The sequence below is a fragment of the Tachypleus tridentatus genome, chromosome 1 (genome assembly GCF_004210375.1).
Source record: "Tachypleus tridentatus isolate NWPU-2018 chromosome 1, ASM421037v1, whole genome shotgun sequence".
Classification (NCBI taxonomy): Eukaryota; Metazoa; Arthropoda; class Merostomata; order Xiphosura; family Limulidae; genus Tachypleus; species Tachypleus tridentatus.
The window spans coordinates 127989081-128009850 of NC_134825.1; the positions used below are offsets into that span (position 1 = coordinate 127989081).

The window sequence follows — 20770 nt, forward strand, 5'->3', positions numbered from 1 at the left end:
TCCATTTCTATAGACTTTCCTTTCCATCCACCCCCAAACATTTTCAATGGGATTCAGTTCGGGCGAACACACTGGATAGTCCAAAATAATCATGTTATTTGCCATGAAAAAGTCCTTTGTCCTGCGGGCATTGTGGATTACAGTGTTGTCCTGCTGAAAGATCCAATCATTTCTACACAAGCAATGGCCTTCAGTCAATAAGGATGCTCTCTCCATCATGCCAGCTGCTGTTTGACACCCTTGTATAACCTGAAGCTCCATTGTTCCATGGAAGGAGAAAGCACCCCAGATCATGATGGAACCTCCTCCACTGTGTCGTGTAGAAAATGTCTCCGGTGGGATATCCTTATCGTGCCAGTGACGTTGGAAGCCATCTGGACCATCCAGGTTAAATGTTTTCTCACCAAAGAACAAAACCATTGTCCACTTTTCTACGTCCCATGTTTGGTGCTTCTCAGCAAAGTTTAACCGAGCTGTTTCATGGTGTGGAAGGAGGCGTGGCCTTTGAAGACGCTTACGGTTTTTAAAGCCTTTCTCTCGTAGATGCCGTCTTATTGTTCTTGAGCTGTATTCTGCGTCCGTAAGGGCCTTAATTTGGTTCGACGATCGGCTGGTGTCTTGCCAGACAACCCGTCGAATCGTCCTGCTCAACGCAGGCGAAATTTTCTTGGCCCGACCACTTGAAATTCTCGTTCCGTATCCTTCAAAGTCTTTTAAGAAATTTGCAACAGCAGTTGTACTACGCCCACTCTCACCAGCGATGGCACGTTGAGAGAGATCTTGCTTTTGCAGCTCGACAATTCTGTAACGTTCAAACACTGTCAACTTTTTAGCCTTTGCCATGTTTTTACCCAATGTAACACAGGAGATATCAGTGGAAGATGTTGGCAATGCTAATGCTTGAACACAAATGACTAAATTTTATTACGTGTTTACTGATTAACGCTTCGTTTCAGTATGGTCTTAAACTTTTGACCAGCTAGTATTTAGGCTAATTTCATAGTGTTCACATTTTCCCTATTAAATGCTAAAAAGTGTTTTTTTTATTTTCCCTTTCCTTATTTTCATCTTTCGAAGCTCAAATCAAATAAGTGGTTGAGTCTAACAATGCAAAATGCATATTTTTTCTTTATGTTCATTGGCCTTAAGATTTTGGTCAGCAGTGTATCTTATTGACGTTACTTCACTTTTATGACAAAAAGAAGAAAAAAAGAAATGTGAGATACAAGACCCTGCATTTAGTTGAATGATGAGATATTCGTACTTCCAATTTAAATGGATGGCTAGGGCACTTGACTTGCAATATGAGAGTCACGGGTTTAAACCTCCTTACCACCAAACATGCACGTCCTTTCAGCCATGGAGGAGTTATAATGTGACGTCCAATCCCACTATTCGTTGGCAAAAGAGTAGCCCAAGAATTGGCGGTGAGTTGTGATAACTAGCTGTCTTCCTTCTAGTCGTCCCCCTCTGGCACATCGGTAATTCTACGGATTTTCAACGCTAAAATTAGGGGTTCGATTCCACTCCGTGAACTTAGCAGATAGCCCGATGTAGCTTTGCTATAAGAAAACACACACACACACTTCTTCTAGTCTTACACTGCTAAATTATGGACGGCTAGCGCAGTTATCCCTTCGAGCTTTGCTCGAAATTCAAATCAAACCAAACCAGTTTAAACGAATACATGACTTTACGACTGAATCACTTCAAATGAATAAATCCTTAAACCGAATAATCTTTCATAGTTGAATGAGAGAAAATAACGAACATCACTCTTAGTGTCTAGGAAGTAATTTGGAATAAGTGGTCGTTATACACTTTTATTACTGCTAATTGTGTGGTTCCATTCATCGTTGACGTTGCTACAATAATTACAATTTGCTCTTTTGACCTAATTGCCATAAATAATTATACAAAGGACAAACTTTAAAATGCGTTATATTGCATGTTTATCTTAAACACTATCTGAATGTCAAAATTAGTTTACTTGTAAATATTAAATGTGTGTACGTCATGCAGATGAACTACATTTTTTAACTATAAAAAGGCTCCAAATGTTCATAAGATCTGTAAAAAACGTATAAACATAATGCAAGGGAAAGACTCAAGAATTTTTTAGCAATATTTTTTTGAAAAGTAACTTTACGTTTTAGTGACTGTATTCTATATTTATATTTTTCAACTTTTATTTTATTTTCTTGTTAACTAGAGATCCAGGACAAAGTCATATTACCTGACAAAGTATGGCCCGGCATGGCCGAGCGCGTTAAGGCGTGCGACTCGTAATCTGAGGGTCGCGGGTTCGCATCCTCGTCGCGCCAAACATGCTCGCCCTTTCAGCCGTGGGGGCGTCATAATGTGACGGTCAATCCCACTATTCGTTGGTAAAAGAGTAGCCCAAGAGTTGGCGGTGGGTGGTGATGACTAGCTGCCTTCCCTCTAGTCTTACACTGCTAAATTAGGGACGGCTAGCACAGATAGCCCTCGAGTAGCTTTGTGCGAAATTCAAAAACAAAAAAAAAAAAACAAACCTGACAAAGCTTTCCTAATGCCTTTGGCTAACAATTGTGAATGAAACATATTTAGCGTTTATGTTTTCCTTTTTAATTAAATTGGTCAAAAATAAAAAAGTAAATGTAAAAACAACGCCGCGTTTTTGTTATCAGTGTTTTATCTCAGTTTTCTTACAGATTTAAGATAAATTAGTTGTAGGTAAGATGTGATCACACAAAACAATCTTCATTTCCGAGACAAATAACACCTAGTCAAGCACAATTAACATATTCTGATCATTCTAAAGATATGTTATAAACAACTTGAAGGTTAACTATTACTTAAAAAACAGTTTTCTTTAAAACTGAAGATAAGATCAGTGTCAGTGTAAAATAACTAGACTGGAATTTTTCAACCCTTGAGTCAATGCACAAAATGTGTATTTCAAGTATAATTTTTACCGGTTTAATACAAAGGTTTGTCATGGTGTTGTTGTTTTTATCAGCTTAGTTATTAAAGTTAATCTCTGGACTTTTGATGTAAAAGTCGTTGGCCTACGTTCAGTCATCACGCACACACAAATGTAATCGGCACTATTTCAGTTCAGTAGTCCAAGATTTGATAATGGGTGCTGTTGATTAGTTGTCCTTTTATCTAGTCCATCAGCTCAAAATTCAGGATGTAGATGTACTCTTTTTTTTTTAATACAAATACGAGGAACGAGAGCCCTTATTATGTATTCATTTAATATCAATGTTTGTTTTAGTTAGCTATATATTTAGAAATGCGTGTAACTTATTGCATTAAATATGTGTTAGGATATTCCCACCTATTCTCTAATTTTTTAAAGGATTCTCGAGTGTAAGCATCAACAATACATGTTTTACATTGTCACCAATGAATTGCTAGAACCTCGCCTTAATATTTATAAACCGACACGCGGAGAGACAATTTTATGTTGTTGGTTTACTGTTTGTTATACTACAAACCTCGTCGGTATTACTGTATTGTGATAAACGCTTATTAATTGGAAAATTACAGATATTTGACCAGGAACGTTTATAAATATCGAACGTCACAAACCATTTAACTTCAATGAATTAACTTCGAACGTCAGTATTTCTACGAAGATATTGAATATTTTCGTCGGAAAAAACTTCCATCTTTTAAGGGGTAAGTGTACTGTACTGATATTAACTCAAAGTAATTCGCTCATAATGAACTGTTGTTAAGATATTCAGTTCCAGACAAGATAGAAGACACAATCTTGTTTGTAAGTTTGTAAAACGTTAGTATATAAATTATATTATTGTTTGCATACTAAAATATATTTGTGCTAAGAAAGGATATGAATATGGCAAAGTCTGAATGTGAGGGTCTCTAATCTTAATGTTTAGCCCATGTGTGTATAATGTGCCTTTCAGGTTGAAAATTTCACTTCATTCACTATAATTACTTTTCTGTTTTGTTCCTTTAGGGTTTATATATTAAGGATACTTAAACACATATAATGGAAAAATAGTCATATCGCAAGAAAAAAAACATGTGCTCTTGGATGGATGATTTCTTCCTTTGTTCAGGAATTTCCCGGCAAGGCCAGGTTGTTAGGGCGCTCGACTCGCAGCCTGAGGGTCGCAGGATCGAATCCCCGTCACACGACACATGCTTGCCCTTTCAGCCGTTGAAACATTATAACGATACTGTCAATCCCACTATTCGTTGGTAAAAAAGTAACCCAGGAACTGGTGGTAAGTTGTGATGACTATCTGCCTTCCTTCTAGTCTTACACTGAAAAATTAGGAACGGGCAGTACAGATAGCCCTCATGTAGCTTTGCTCGAAATTGAAAAACAAACAAAATCTTCAGGAATCTATTGGAAAAAGAGATCTACTTTGTACAGGTCACTAATTACGAATGGCACGGAAAATACTAGATTGAGTTTGATTCAAAACGTTCGATAATTGAACTAGATCTCTTATAATGATAGTTATTATTTACATTGAAATAAAATACCAGTCACTAGTTTTACATATATGCTATCCTGCATTTGTTTCAGATATATTTGTTGTTTAAAAGAAACTGACATTGTTGTTAACTTTGAAAAAAGTGTTTTACTTAGTTCTAAGTTCGTTAAATTGAGACTCAAACCCAGAATTTTATTATTGTAAGCCGAAAACCTGACCCAGTGTTTATATTTATAAAACTGTTAAGTGGTTTACACATAAATATATATTTATATATACGTGTTACATACATATATATAAGGGTGTAATCAGAAATACATATTACTACAAGTAAAGTATGTACCAGGAACGAGAATGATACACCATTTTACAGAAAACCTATCAACAGAAAGTGATAAGACAGATTTAGATTACATCTTACATCATCACCTAAATTTTTAGAGGGTTGCTAAATTACATAACTTGCTGCTTTACAAACAGTTTTACAATATAGTTAGAAAGAGCTGCAGAGTTTTATATTCATAAAAAACAAATTCTTTCAAAAACCTGGGATCTTATTATTGTGACTGTGAACTCTTCCACATGAGATTTTATAAGTATCATAATGATCTCTTTCACAAGGAATTTTATTGTGATAGGGAGTTTTCCACGTGCTATTTTATTAGCGTTATAGGTATCACCTTTACGTGGAATTTTATCAGTATGATAACGATTTCTTCCACGTAGAACTTTATTAATGTATTGATAATTTATTTTATGTTGTACACACTAGTGAAGTGAACAAACCTTTTACAGGGTTTCAGGATAATTCGTATCAATACTTACGATGTCTTCACAAGGCTGAAGAATGAAAGTTTCTGTTTTGTGACATAGTTTAAAAATATGTAGTAGCTTGTCATTTTGCCAAGTTAATATAAAACGCTTCAAAAACATATTAAAAATTAGCATTTGTGTTTGTTTATTATTGCCCATACATTGTAGTGTACTTTGAAAATGTCATTTATTTAAATTGTAAAGTAATTTATGAAAACATATATTATCATAATCTTACCACAGAATTTAAAATCTGGTATGTTTATTAGGGGATGCGGCAATATATTTGTATTGTTTTTTTGTTTTTTTTAATTTCGCGCAAAACTACACAAGAGCTATCTGCGCTAGCCGTCCCTAATTTAGCAGTGTAAGACTAGAGGGAAGGCAGCTAGTCATCACCACCCACCACCTACTCTTTTACCAATGAATAGTGGGATTGACTGTCACATTATAATGCCCTCACGGCTGAAATGACGAGTATGTTTGTTGTGACGGGGATTTAAGTCCGCCACCCTCAGATTAAGAGTCGAACGCCCTATCCACCAGGTAATGCCGGGCATGATTTAGTAATACTAAGGTCTTCAGGCTCTGCTTCGTAATTTTATGTTATATAATTAATAGTTTCTCTTGAACCTCCAGGTAAATTGGTATTCTATTACAGATTTCATTTATTTTTCAGTCCAATACTTTATTATGTAATATGGTGATTCTTATATAAAGATTAAGAAAAAAATGAGTACACTCAAAGTATTTATCCTCTATCTTTATTTGCTAATTGTAGAAACAAAAAATCTGTAAACCGAACAAGATTTAACCTGAATTTTCTCAAGGAAACTTGTTATACAATTCTCTTTCTTATCATTAAATAAGGTTAATTCTTAATGCTCATTTACAGGTTCTTTATGAAACCATATAACTCAAGAAATAATAAAACTACATGTTACTTATTACGTAACATTAGATATCCTTAAAAAATGAAATTTCAATTTCACATAAAATTATAATGATTATCACTTTGAAATCTTCTTTGTTAAATAATGAAATTATAAAAAAGTATAATTTTAAGTTCATAAAACATTATTTAATTTTTACATATAACTTTACAGTTATACCGTAGTAAGACTTTTAGTGGACAATATGATGTTCTAACAATGGTACAGTAGTTTTACTTGATTCTGTAATTATTTTATCCTAAACGTGTATCATTATATATAATATTTTGGTTAAGTTTCAGACATTTACACAAAGCTACTAAAAATACGTGTGGAAACAAATGATTGCCTCACTCAATTAGTTGAACACTTTTCTTGGTTCCTGCAATTTTATACGAGATATGGGATTGTGTAGGTGTCAGAACTAGCGTTAAACAGTTATGAATATTGCGTGGCATAAGCTGATTCATATTTCATTCATACAAACACATATTATGCATCTTTATTAACTAACCAACAATGGCAAACGTATTAAAAGCTGATGATCAACAAATAATTTTCTTTCTGTTGGAGTAAAACAAAAGAAAACTTCTTATGAAGGTAACGCCACTAATGTAATTGAATAAACGCGATCATATAGTCTTTTTGTTTGTTTGCTTGTTTTAATATTTGATAGTGCCACATTTGACCTTGATGGCTGTTTGACATCGGTATGACATAAGGTGCACGAATGACTAAGCATTAGCAGGGATGAGTTAATGATGCCACGCAGAAATAAGAGCTTCCTGCAGTTCCAAAATACTTCTCGGGTTCTTCTCTTGCACTTTTTCACCCATTACTTTCCAACAGTTTTCGATAGAGTTGAGATCTTGGCCGAAGCTTGGCCAGTATTATGCCCTGATCTCTATATTTGAAGCAATTAAATAAAATCTAAGTTTTCCTTTTGTTACACATAGAGTGAAATTTCATATTTATTTCACGTTAGCTGTATAGGGCTTTATGTCAAGGAGTAAAGCCATCCTGTAATGTTCACTGGTTAGCTCCACTGACATGATCCGAAAAAAGTTGACACTAAAGTTGGCTAGTTAACACTAGCCGGGACTCGAGGACCTCAAAATCTTTGTCTGCACTGACAATCCCTTTCACAAAATGCAGGCATTTTGCTTGCTAAACAGAGATGTGTGCCCATGCTACTTGACTATGCAGATGCTTCACAGTTGCATCCAAACACCCTGAATGAAACTTCTCTCTATGTCAACATTTTACAAAGTACTTCCCATCAGACCTGTTAGAGATAAAACTTTGATTCTATCTGGTCAGCCTGAACTTAAACTTCCTCATATGGTTGGCGAGGAAAGGTCTTTCTCTTGGCCATCTTGCTGGGAAATCATCTAAACACAACTGATACGGGGTAGTCTGCAAGGATACAATGACTCAGAGTTTATAGGGTTTTTATTCATTTCTTTCCAAAAATTATCAAATTAGATTATCCAACTCTTACTCTAAAAATGAGAAAGAAAAACTGAGAGTAATTATCTGGCTGTTCAGGATGATTTGGATGAAGAAGCCAGATCTAGAGGCTTAGAAACAGCTCTAATAGCCCATAAAACCATTTATGATGGCCTTCTAATCAACATGGTTAAGATCTTTCTCAACAAAACTACAGCAGTAATTGATTGTAGGATCATTAAGTAAAAGGAGGTGACAATCTTTGCTTTCCAAGCAATCAGCTGACATTCACTATACAACTACTGATTATTAATAATATGGAACAGTAAGATCATTGGCTGAAAGAAAGTCGCAGTCTTTTCAAGAAATCAAGTGATGTTCACCATTAAATGTGTGCACTACATTGTATAATTTACACAAAGATAACTATAGCTAGTAGATAAAATGCCATGCACCTAAACAGTTTATACAACTAAAGATGGCAGCTAGAAGTTCAAAAACTCAGTTGAAGTTCATAATAAAAAATTTACAAAATGACATGTAGGAAAATGAAAAATTATGCAGCGTTCAAGTAGATATAAAATAGTTTTGAAGATAAAATTTATTGGTTTCTATGATGAGTAACAAATTAAGTACAAAGCACTGTTTATTATCTTGATCATTTACAGTTTGCTCTTGAAACTGACATAATATTTTCATATATATGTATTTTTAGACCCATTCTTTTAACTTATATTTAAATAAATATTCTTTTAAAAAACACACAATAATCTGTTCCTTTAAAGTTTATTTTCAGTAAAGTGGTTGCTCTGAAACAATACCAATTTATATCCGATAATCAGATTGTACAATAAATACCTCATAGGTTTTACTGTATAACACTATAATCAGTTACAATCTTTTACATAATATTTTCACATATGTCTTTTTATGCCAATTCTTTTAACTCACATTTTAACAACACACATTCTTTTAAAAAACACAATAACTTTTTTCTGAGTTTATTTTCAAAGTGGTTGCTCTGAAACAATACCAATTTATATCTAACAGTCAGGTTGTACAATAAATATCTCATAGATTTTACTGTAGAACACAGTAATAAGTTACAATCTTTTACATTAATACACTAGTTCTTTTATAACAATGGATTATTGGTTTAAAGGCAAGCCTAAAAATATTGTAATTCAGCATATATTAAAGAATCAAGTTTATACTAATATTTCCATATTTTTACACTCCTTTTTAACTATTTGAATTTCAATATTCCAGTTTGTTTTCTAATATTGTTTGAAATGCTTGTCAAATTATTAGAATTGTATTTGTTCTACTTTTTGTTCTAAAAATATTTTTTAAATAAATATTTAACAAATTCTTAGTTATATATATAAAATGAATATAAAAATAAGGCATAGTGCAATATGTAGCTTACAGCTACTAGAAAATGAGCTATTACTATACTATTTGACAGGGAATTTTCAACATATCACTTGCAGCTAACATGATGTCTAAAATTAAAAGAATGATATATGTTTATTGTGCACGTCTTTAGCATAAACATACGATCTAAATATGGAGATAAAGAAACTTCATAAATACAACTTTACCATTCCAGCAACTTTTTAGAATTTTGTTTTGTTTTTCATTTATACAAAAAAACACTTATTCAATAATCCAGTGATTTCTTGTAATGACTGTTTTCCTTGCATATTTTCCAGTCGTATCTTGTTAATGTTTTTAAGCCATCAAAATCTCTATGTTACAACCTAATCAACATTATATAAAATCTTATAGGATGCATAAGAAACTTTATAAGTTACTGGGAAATAAACAGAATAGTCATCCAACGAACAAGCAGAGAAATGATCATTAACATTCCGAAACAATCTTTAAAGTTTTCTAAAATTTATAATCACATTTCTAGGCATTCATATTAAACAAGAAACAATGTATTTTATAAACACACAAATTTAATAATAATACTTAAATGGTCCCTTAGGTATTTATAATTCATTGATTGATATAATTAATAATGTTCTACAGTATTTTGCATTGATACACTAAGGCTTTTATAAAAATGGATGGTTGATTTTAAGACAAATCTAAAAAAACTTAAAAATGTTATTATTCAGCTAGTCAATGAATCATAATCAATAATTTTAATCCTGGGATAGGTTGTACTCAAGTATCACACTTTACTTTTCATGAAGAAATATAAAATTAATTTTTTCAGGTTTCTGAAAAAAACAATCCATCTTTCATATATAAATTGTTAAATAGTAATACAAAGTCTGGATTTGTAAAAATATAGTATGTAATAACCTTGGTAAAATACAGCTTGTACCTCTTAAAGAATGTAGTTTACAACTTTGTCAGTCTATCCCTAAATTAAACCAAAAATTTATGTGTCATTCTGTGAAATATGTTATAAAATTATTCAGATGGATTATGCAAGAATAAGTTGGATTAACACATTCACTATGAGAGCAGCATTCCCTATGTGGAACTTTTGTTTTCAGCTACGTTTTTTTTAATTCTGTGGTTTCTTTTCCATAATGTCAAAGCCATTAAAACCAGCTTTTGATGACTTCATGATAGAATAATTTGTTTCATGACAGGAAGAGATACATTTTGTACAAATGAAAATATAGTTGATTCTGTTTTCATTTAAGTTTATCAAGGCTGAACACCAATATACAGCTACAGACATAAAGCAATGAACACCAAATAAGCTACCACAGTGTTTATCTCAAACGTTTTTGGAAACATATTATCCTGATGAAGATCTGATAGTCTCTGCCTGAAATTGCAGTTACAAACCTCGTGCCAGATATAATTATTTGTTCGGCTAGCGACCTTTGGTGAATTGACTGTGTCATTAGAGGAAAACATTCAGGAAGATCAAGAATGGAAGTTTGCCTGATATGTTGAACTGAGAATTATTTGTGAGGATAGGGTATGAAGAGGAGCATGCTATTTGAAGTTAGCTGCTAAGGTTTTGTTGCAACTTCACTTCATGAATGGCTTCAAGACTTGACATTGAGCAACAGCGTGATGAGAGGAGTGTACAGAAGTGCAGCTGAATCAGGTTCATCATGGATATGGTCAAAGTATGTTCAGAAGAGTAGGTAGATTACAGATAGAAAGAAGCTTAATCCCACCAGTGTAAGATGGTTTAAATATGCTGCTAGCCCACCACTCCAAGGAAGTACTAAGTTTTAAAGAGTCGAAACTTCCATTGATGGATGGCACTTAGCATGATGATGTCAGCACTGAAGACAACCACAATCTTCAAACTTTGTGTACTGAATTCCATTATGAAAAATGAAACAGCACTTAATAACCCAACATTTCAGTCCAATAAAAGGTATATGATGTAGTATATCACCCCAAAATACATCTCACTGAAGACCATAAACACATAAAGTCCAGTCAACAAAGCCATGGAACCAACAAAGAACAGATCAACAAGCAGTATAGTGTTTGACTCAGCTGATGCACAGTACTTACTTGAATCAGAGAAGAAAACTGCATAGTCTGATTAAACATAAAAATTGTTCAAATCTAGAAGTAGGATACCATAGATTTTTCTAACCAAAGTTAGTAAATTTTACAAAATCTGAGTTCACGAAAAATTAATCTAATTAACTAAGTAAAGGTGTAGAATATTGCCCCAGAACTAGTTTGGGCATTTTTATTCTGAAAATCTTATGGTAAACATAGAGGTAGCATTTATTGCTGAATCCAACTTTATAACAAAGCGTACATGCTCTAAAATTATTCAGACTTCCTCCAACAACTATGCTGAAAAAGGAGATGATGAATCTAAGCTGATTAAATAAATAAAAACTAAAATTAAGAATGACAATTTAATAACCACTAACAAGGACAAAAATAGTACAACTGTTGTGATAGAAAAACAAAATTATCTTGATTAAATCAGTGATATCCTTGTAGCCAACAAATCCTCTCTCCTAAACAAAGACTCCAAGAAAATATTTAACAAATATATTAAATATATGTTGAACAAGAACTAATGCATATGTATTGATAACCAAGACAAGTGGTTGAGTGTTATGAACCCTCATCCACACTGTTTTTAGGGGCTTCCTAAACTGGTCAAAATGAATATAATTATCAGCATTGTCATTTCCTTTATTAATGATCCTGGTTACAAACTGTCAAAAAAAAAAAAAAAAAAAAAAAGCATACGATATTTTTAAAATTCTAAGTAATTTCAAGCCTAAGTACAGTATAAAAAAGCTCTTTGGAGCTTGTAGAAAGGGCTAAAAAAATATAGAAATATCAAATAACGTGAAAATTGTTTAGTTTGTAGCTTTTTCACCAGTATATCTGTGTCAAAGAATGTACACACATTGTTGGTGATTTATGGTATAAAGAAAATGTAAACCCTGTAATAGTCCAGAATTACAAAAAATAATAACCACTCGTTTAAATTGGAACTACTTCAAACTTAATGGCTTGTTTGCAAAAGTCAGAAGTTTTCACAGATAATTTAGAGAAAATATTGCTTAATGTTGAAAATAAGACAAAACATGTCAGATATTGGAACAGACATATTGAAGATGTGGTCTGTCTTTGATCAGACTCCAAATGTGAACTTGATAATTTTTTAATTCTTCTAAATTCACAAAACAATCTGTTAAATTTATTATGTAATGTAGCAAAAACGGAAACATTTATTTTCTTTGAACTTAGATATTGACATAAATAATGATGTATATATTTTTTTAAATTTTCAGGAAACTGACTTATAATGACACCATCATAAGTACTTCTTCAAAATATCCCATGTCTCAGAAAGTTTCCATTTTTCACAGTTTGTTACATAAGTTTATCACTGTACTCTTGTCACCTAAAGAATACGATATTGAATTAAGAATGATAAAATAAATTGCTGTTAGTAATGGTTACACAAATACATTAATTGAACCAATATTAGAAAATAAAAAGCCACTAACCTAAAATCAATAATCACATATATTGTACCAAATGAAAACAAAAAAGCTAAGAAATTGTGTGAGATAAACTGCTTTGGAAAATCTTCTCACAAAATATATAAGATTCTTAACAAAGAAATCAACAGACCAGGCTTGTACTGTATAAACAATCTGGGCAAAATGTTGTTAACTACAAAAACAATATACAGAAATAAAGCCACAGTGATGTTTACCAATTAATGTGCCAAGACTTCAATAGTGTATATATAAATCAGATAGGAAGTTCCACTGAAAAACATGTGTTAAAGAACATTTAAGAAACTGACACAACTTTCGCATCCTACCTTATAAAAACTAAAGACAAATTTCAGCTGAAAAATAAAAACTGCAAAAGTTTACACATTTCTGAAAAAAGGTTAGAAAAGTAAATAACCTAGACATTTTTTAACTGAACAGAAGAACAAAAACGAATCCAGATAAAGTTCTAAATGAACAGAAGAACAAAAACGAATCCAGATAAAGTTCTAAATGAACAGAAGAACAAAAACAAATCCAGATAAAGTTCTAAATGAACAGAAGAACAAAAACTAATCCAAATAAAGTTCAAACCAACTTAAACTCCTCCCCAGTGAGTGTCACAGTTCCTTCCATTTCTATGGTTGACCAGTGCAGTTCACATCTGATGATGCTTTGCTGGTAAAACCATCGCATAATAAATGAAATGTTTGTGAAATGTACAACTGCCTTTATTTTCTTCAACTGCATAATTATTTAGCTTCACCAAGTACTGATGGTTTCAAGTATTAATTACATTGTATTTTATGTTATATTCATACTGTTTTGAATGTGATTTATCATATCATGAAATTTTCATGATGAAGACATTAATCCTAACATGTTAGTTGAGGATTACAAAATGCTGAAGGAATGTCACTCTGCTGGTAATGTTCCAATTTCAAATAGTATCTCTTTTCCTGTAATATTAATTATAAATACCAAGTATGGATGCACACAATACATAAGAACCTTGGTTAAGTACAGTTTGTGTGATGATGTTGGCAAGAAAACTACACCTACTTAGCAGAATAAAAGCATGCATCAAATCAAATACAACAGCCCTGATGCAATGTCACTTAATTATAAATGGTATAAACTCAGCACACACCTGAGGGGTATGTATCCTTGCATACTATACACAGTTAAAAAGAGACCATAGGAAATGTATTCACAGATAGTCTAATTAAGTAACCAGGAAGTTGATAACAATGCTGACCTAAAAGTTCAGAATATGAATACATAGATACAGTTGTTAAAGATTGAATAAGATACATCTGGCATCATTCATGTTAGCCTGAATCTGAAAACATATGGTAGATAGTGAACATTTTTTACTACTAAAACTAAAGTCTAATCTTTGCTAAGGTAAATATTTTATGTCACTCCTCCTATGCAGTTTATAATGAGTACAGATAGCTTGTAGTGCCATGTTGACTACCACAACTATCTAAGTATGAATTATATGTGTTTGTGATCATATGTAGTTTCACCCATATCTATTACACATATTTAACCAACAAAGTAAGGCAGAATTAGCTAGCTAAAAAGCTGTAGCAAGTTAAATTAGCCAAGAAGTTCCAATGATAAAAGATCCTGAGGTTATAATGAATTAATGAAGCATTATCCCTCCCTATGTAGTATAATTTGATTTTATTAAAACTCCATAAGAGAACTGTTGTAATGAAACAAATTAATGAAGAATAGTAAAACATTAATGTCCTTTTGTATGCTTTACTTTAATTAAAATTTAATAAATGCATTTGAGTGACTAAAAATTGATGTCACTGAAATCCTTTTCTCTTTGTTTTCAATACAAAGTGTCTGAAAATTAAGTTAGCAAATTTAGTAGAGTTTAATCCTGCTTGTTAGGCCTGTGTTGCATTGGCATTATTATAATATCCCATGCATTATGCAATGCATTTTCATTGGCCTAATAAGAGTTATAGTAGCCATCATAGCAGAAGTTCAAGACTCTTATCTTTGAAAACAAATAAACAATTTTGTTAATGTAATTTCTTCATATCTTTTGTAACTATTTTGGAAGCTAGAAGTATCTCAATAACTTACTGGTTCATTATTAATGAAAAAAAAACTTACTTTTACTCAACAAAAGCTATTTAAAATTAACTAATTTTAACCTGTTGACTGCCAAGTATTTCAGCTGCTACATTACAACTCTAATGCTTCTTCATTTTGAACTTTTTTGTGACGCCATTTTGGATCGAAAGTGAAACAATTTGTAAGTAGGTCAAATGCATGTATGGTGCTGACATTTAGCGCTGAAGTTAGGTATTACTGAGAATGAATTAACTCATCTGTGGCACTGTGTTACCGATTGGCTTGGACGAGTTATCTCGTCTACGGCACTGAACAGGTTAAAATACGACCTATAGCTAACCACTTAAAATGAAAATGTTTCTCTCAAGTTGATTTAATAATACTAAAACTTTTACATGTCTCTTTCAACGATGTTGATAAACTTAACTTTTGCTTTCAAAAAAAAATTATACTTTGACAAACAAAAAGAATAAATAAAATTCTGGAATGGAATGTAAAAGTCATCTGTCTTTTTATGTTGAAAAGATCTATTTTTTTATGTTTTCACCTATACACTATATACAGAGAAAAATTCCACATTTTTTTACAAATACTCTAAGTTTTATATTACTGAAAATACAGTAATTTCAATCACAGTAAAATAGTGAGAAACTGAACAGTTCTCTCTGGAAAGTTCTGTGTACTTTCTGATAAACACTGGTCTAGATGATCACCTCCAGAGTTTAAAGAGTTTGCCTTTGTTTAACAGATGGGATGGAGGTTCATTTCCCACTTTCTTCCTATCTTCTTGTTCTTGATTTTTCAACTTAGATTTTAGTTGCTCATCTAAAAGGATCTGCATGTCCACCTGTTAATGAAAAGAAAAGAAATTAAAAATAAGGTTTAAGAAAAAAACAGAAAGGTTTTAAGACAAGCAAAATTAACTAAAAATAAACCACCTTTCATTTGTAGAATATAAAACATCAGATATATTTCTAAATTCTGTTTTTGAGTCTAAATTAGTTACAGATATTAATGTTTTAATTCAAGCTTTACAATAGTTTCTGTTTTTATGTTGTTTCTTTTCTAAATGTATGAATATTTCCAGGAGATTGATATTAATAAGATTAACTAAGCAGTAATTTTACTTCAATAAAAACTAGCTTCATAAATTAAAAGAAAAATAACCTATTCATTTAGACCTGCAAATTTTGCCTCAACATATACAGTTTACAAACATAGAAAAATAGAGAAAAGATTATGCCATATTACTGGTTCATTATGCAGCTCTAGCTTAGTACATAGTCTATCAAGCAGCTAGAGAAAAAAGTAAATTAATTTAAGTTAAACTTGAATAGAAATGTAAGTTTTGAAATACATGATTTATTCGTTGTGTATGAAATATACTTAAGTTTTTTTTATCATTTTGGCTTAGAAATGTGAAAATTTCTTCTTCACTAAATGTTTAACATTTTTGTGTATTCATGTAATAGAATTAATGTACATATAATAACCTCAGTGTTCAACTCTCAAAGAACATTCTCTCTTTAATGGTTTTGAATTTTCCTATGTAAAGTGTTACTGGAAAATTTCTTAGTCTTGTTCTAGTGAATTCTATTGTGACACTTGTATGTTGAAGTTTAGCTTTAGAAAATCCTGGGGATTGTTTCCTCCCTACTTTTATTCATGGAATGATGAAATGATGTAGATGAAAATGCACTCTTGGGGGAGTAATCCCTCTTGGAAGATGTACCTAGTACAGTCCTTCTCTGTCCTTTCCAGATTTCTTTTTTAGCATTATTCAAAATTTATTCCTCTTAAGAGCTCTCAATAATTAACATGTTGTCTGTCATCTTGTGCATAAGTCTTGATTAAGTTATGTTTATTAGTCTTCTGTTAGATAAACATAAAATATGCCTTTGTGTTACTGCAAAACTTGTGTCCAGTTTCTTTCTCAATTCAATCACTTAGAAAAGTCAAATTAAATTCTGCTAAACCTCTAGTCAAAATTAGTACTAGTAGATAATCACTGTGCATGAGAACATTTTGGTGAAATTTACTTTTAAATCAGATTAAATATTAATTTAAATATTTAAGTATTTCTTTCTACTTATTTTTCAGACACAAGGAAATTTTCAGGCATCTTTATAACTAACTAGGAGAGTTATGTCCACTTTTTTTTCTTAATGTGAAGTTTCATGCATCTAGATATTAGTTTCCATAGACAAAATAAATCCTTAAATTTATAAATATTTGCATATGAATTATTCAAATACTTGAAGTAACCTGACATTTGGCCCTTAGTAGCAATTTGGGACTTTAAAGTACAAATTTCAGGGAAAGGCAGGATAACATCTCATATCTTTATTAATCTTAGTTTCTTTATTGTAAGTGAAAGGAATTTATAAATGGGTATTTTTCAGCTTGGATAAAATGGCAATAATTTTTGTACTGGTATTGATGTTAATAGAATAACTAAATTAATTTGGTAAGCTTTCAGTAATCTACATTACCTAAATAAACATAACAATAAGGCATTAGTTGGAAAATGTTCTTTCTGAACTAAACATTATACAGTTTTGGCAAATTTTGTATTTTAAGTTTTGAGAACTAGTTTAGAGGAAATATATACATCTCATAAAAAATAGCTGGTTGGATTTTGTGTACTTACAGACTATATATTTTTAAATAGATTAATATAAAATATGCCATTATCTAGTTTCCATGCTTTGATGCCCAATTTAATAGCTGACTTTGCTAACTCATGCTACACTTGGGTGTATCACACGAATCATATAACCTAGAACATGGGCCTCCAAACTACGGCTCGCGGGCTGGATACGGCCCTCGAGGTCATTTTATCTGGGCCGTCAGCAGCTAGCTGCTTGGAAATAAAAAATGACATTTCATCAAATGTCCGACTGTCATAACAAAATAAATCACACCGACGGTCGCTTTAAGCTGGTAAACACAAGACGTTATGATAAAAAGAAACAAGACTGTCTGTCACATGCATTTTTAATCAATAGGAAAATTCTTCTTTCGTCCTTGCCGCCTGTTTATTCATATCAAGGCACGTATCTATGAAATCATTAAGATTTCGAAAACAAGTACAGACTTAACCCTCATCCCATCAACTCATCTTGTAAATTCAGGGGCCTAGGGTTACTGCTTCAGCAAGCTCATTTCTCTTATTAGTCGAGTTATGAGCTTTTCATAACTCGTTCTTAGATAAGTGTCGTGGCAAATGTACGTTTCAATATATTTTGTTTGTGCGTTCTTGGACCAGTACAATACTTTTCTCACAGTATTCTGTGTTTTTCATTTTCAGATCCTAGACTCTGAGTGTCGTGCTTTCAATGGAGAATGGGGAGAAAAGTACTTCTTTGTAGAAACAAAAAACCAGAAAGCTACTTGTGTGATATGCACCAAAAGTGTTGCCATTTTGAAAGAGTACAATCTTCGGAGTCACTATGAAACAAAACATCTATCAAGATATTTAAAATTTTCAGGAAAGTTCTATTCTGAGAAATTTGAATCCATGAAACGTGTTTTTGAATCTCAAAAGAATCTCTTCACGAGAAAGTTTGTTGAAAATGAATCTGTCACTCGTACAAGTTACAAAATAGTGCATAGGATGGCAGAGCGAGGAAAACCTTTTACTGACAGTAACTTCATTAAAGAGTTATGATGGAAGCAGCAAATGAGATGTGTCCTGAAAAAGCCAATTTCTTTGAAAGTATCAGCCTTTCAGCAACTTCAGTTGTACAGAGAGCAGAAGAACTTGGAGAGAACATCGCATTACAGATACTCTAAAAAGCTAGAAACTTCCTATGGTATTCTCTGGCACTGGATGAGTCTACTGATCTCTTGAGTACGTTACAACTTCTAGTGTTCATTCGTGGAGTTAATTTGGACTTTCAGATCACGGAAGGGATAGCATCAGTTTGCAGCATGCATGGAAGAACAACTGGAGAAGACATTTTCATGGAAGTGCATAAAACTTTGCAAGACTATAACCTTCAGTGGAATCAGCTTAGAGGTGTAACAGTTGATGGAGGAAAAAACATGGCTGGAGTAAAGAAGAGTCTGGTGGGGCTGATCAGGAAACAGTTGGAAGATCTTCAACTCCCAAGCACTCTGTTCATACACTGCATCATACATCAGCAAGCACTCTGTGGAAAAGACTTAGATATTTCTTGCGTACTGAAACCAGTCATTTCTGCAGTGAACTTCATTTGGGGTCATGCACTTAATCATCTCCAGTTCAAGGCATTTCTTGAAGAAATTGATTTGGATTTCTGAGACTTGCCTTATCACACAGCGGTGAGATGGCTCAGCTGCGGTAAAGTCTTGTCTCGTTTTTATAAGCTGAGAAGAGAAATATATAGCCGATTCACTTCTGTCGGATCCAACCTGGTTGTCAAAATTGTCATTTTTGGTTGACATCACATCCCACATGAATGAATTGAACTTGAAACTTCAGGGAAAGAATAACCTTGTCTATGATCTCTATAGAATCATTAAAGGATTTCAGAGAAAGCTGTCATTGTTTGAAGCACATTTGGAAAGAGGAAACCTCTCATTTTCAATGTTTCAATGAGTTTCATGCTAAAATCACAGAAGATGTCAACCTGGAGTTTCAGAAAAAGATTATTGGTGATTTAAATAAGCATTTTTAGAGAGATTTTTGGATCTCAACAGAATCGAAAGTGGCATTCTCCTTTTTCATAATCTTTTTTATTGTGTCACTGATGACGTGACAGTGGAACTTCAGCTGGAGGTCATTGATTTGCAAGAAAATGACTTGTTGAAAGCAAAACACAGAGAGGGGCAACTTATTGAATTTTTACAGCTGCATACCTGAAGATGATTTTCCAAAGCTGAAGCAGTTCACATCTGGTATGGCATCAGTGTTCGGAACAACTTATGTCTCTGAACAAGCATTTTCAAAAATGAAGTATGTGAGTCACTGATGACATGCCAGTGGAACTTCAGCTGGAGGTCATTGATTTGCAAGAAAATGACTTGTTGAAAGCAAAACACAGAGAGGGGCAACTTATTGAATTTTTACAGCTGCATACCTGAAGATGATTTTCCAAAGCTGAAGCAGTTCACATCTGGTATGGCATCAGTGTTCGGAACAACTTATGTCTCTGAACTAGCATTTTCAAAAATGAAGTATGTGAGTCGGTACATCGATCAAGGTTGACTGATGAACATTTGAAAGCAATTCTAATAATTGGATGTAGCAATTCAAAACCGAACATTGAATATATTTTGAAAGCCAAACGCCAATTTCATAAATCTCACTAACTTTTTTGCGGCTTAGTGAAATTCAGATATATACTCACTATGTGCGATGTGACAATTGTTTTTGCTAATGTCACCTTCTTTGATAAACTTTTGGTAAATAAAAATGTTCGTTGTGTTTCTGTTTGTTTTTTATTATATGTGTGTATTGTATGCTACTCCCACATGCCTAATGTGGCATCCTAAACTTAGTGTTAAGTCTTTTACAGAGAGCTTTCATTCTAGCTTGTGAGCATTGAACATAATGATCATGTGGCCCGCGCTTTTCGTTCCCCAAGTAATCTGGCCCCCTGTGAAAAACGTTTGATGACCCATGACCTAGAACAATGTGCTTTTCAAGCACCATAGGTTAATTTTACTTAAATATGTTGTTCCATAAAGATGAACAGTATTTAATGAGTGTACAATTAAGACACTTAACCTGTTAGCTGCCCATCAGTATTTAAAAATTCTATTGCACTTGTACAAAATAAAAAAGTTGGTTGTTGATAAACACAAAGCTACACAATAAACTATGTGTTCTGCCCACCACAGGCATAGAAACCTGATTTTAATGTTGTAAGCTGGAATACTTGATCAAGAGCCATTGGGGTAGTGGGGTAGCTATTTAGCTCAACACACATTTTTGTTACAATGCTATTGGAAATAATTAGAATGATCAATATAAAATTTTATAGTTTAATTCAAAACTTAGAGAGAAGCAAAAAATAAAAACAAGAAAAAAAGGAAAAAGTTAATTAAACAAGCAACA

At 32.6% G+C, this 20770-nt stretch overlaps 2 protein-coding genes across 2 annotated transcripts in view; one reads left to right on the forward strand and one right to left on the reverse strand.

The window, feature by feature from the left end:
- Positions 1–2055: 2055 nt before the first annotated feature.
- LOC143223215 (general transcription factor II-I repeat domain-containing protein 2-like) lies at positions 2056–20234 on the forward strand. Its single transcript, XM_076450842.1, has 2 exons — positions 2056–3669; positions 18038–20234. The coding sequence occupies exon 2, from the start codon at positions 18661–18663 to the stop codon at positions 19009–19011; it is 351 nt and encodes a 116-aa protein (XP_076306957.1). The 5' UTR covers positions 2056–3669; positions 18038–18660; the 3' UTR covers positions 19012–20234.
- Positions 8238–20770, reverse strand: part of LOC143223190 (bicaudal D-related protein homolog) — a 56783-nt gene continuing 44250 nt past the window's right edge. The window contains exon 11 of the mRNA XM_076450783.1: positions 8238–15574. Coding sequence (XP_076306898.1) covers positions 15437–15574 — 138 coding nt within the window. The 3' untranslated portion in view covers positions 8238–15436. The remainder of the gene's footprint in view (positions 15575–20770) is intronic.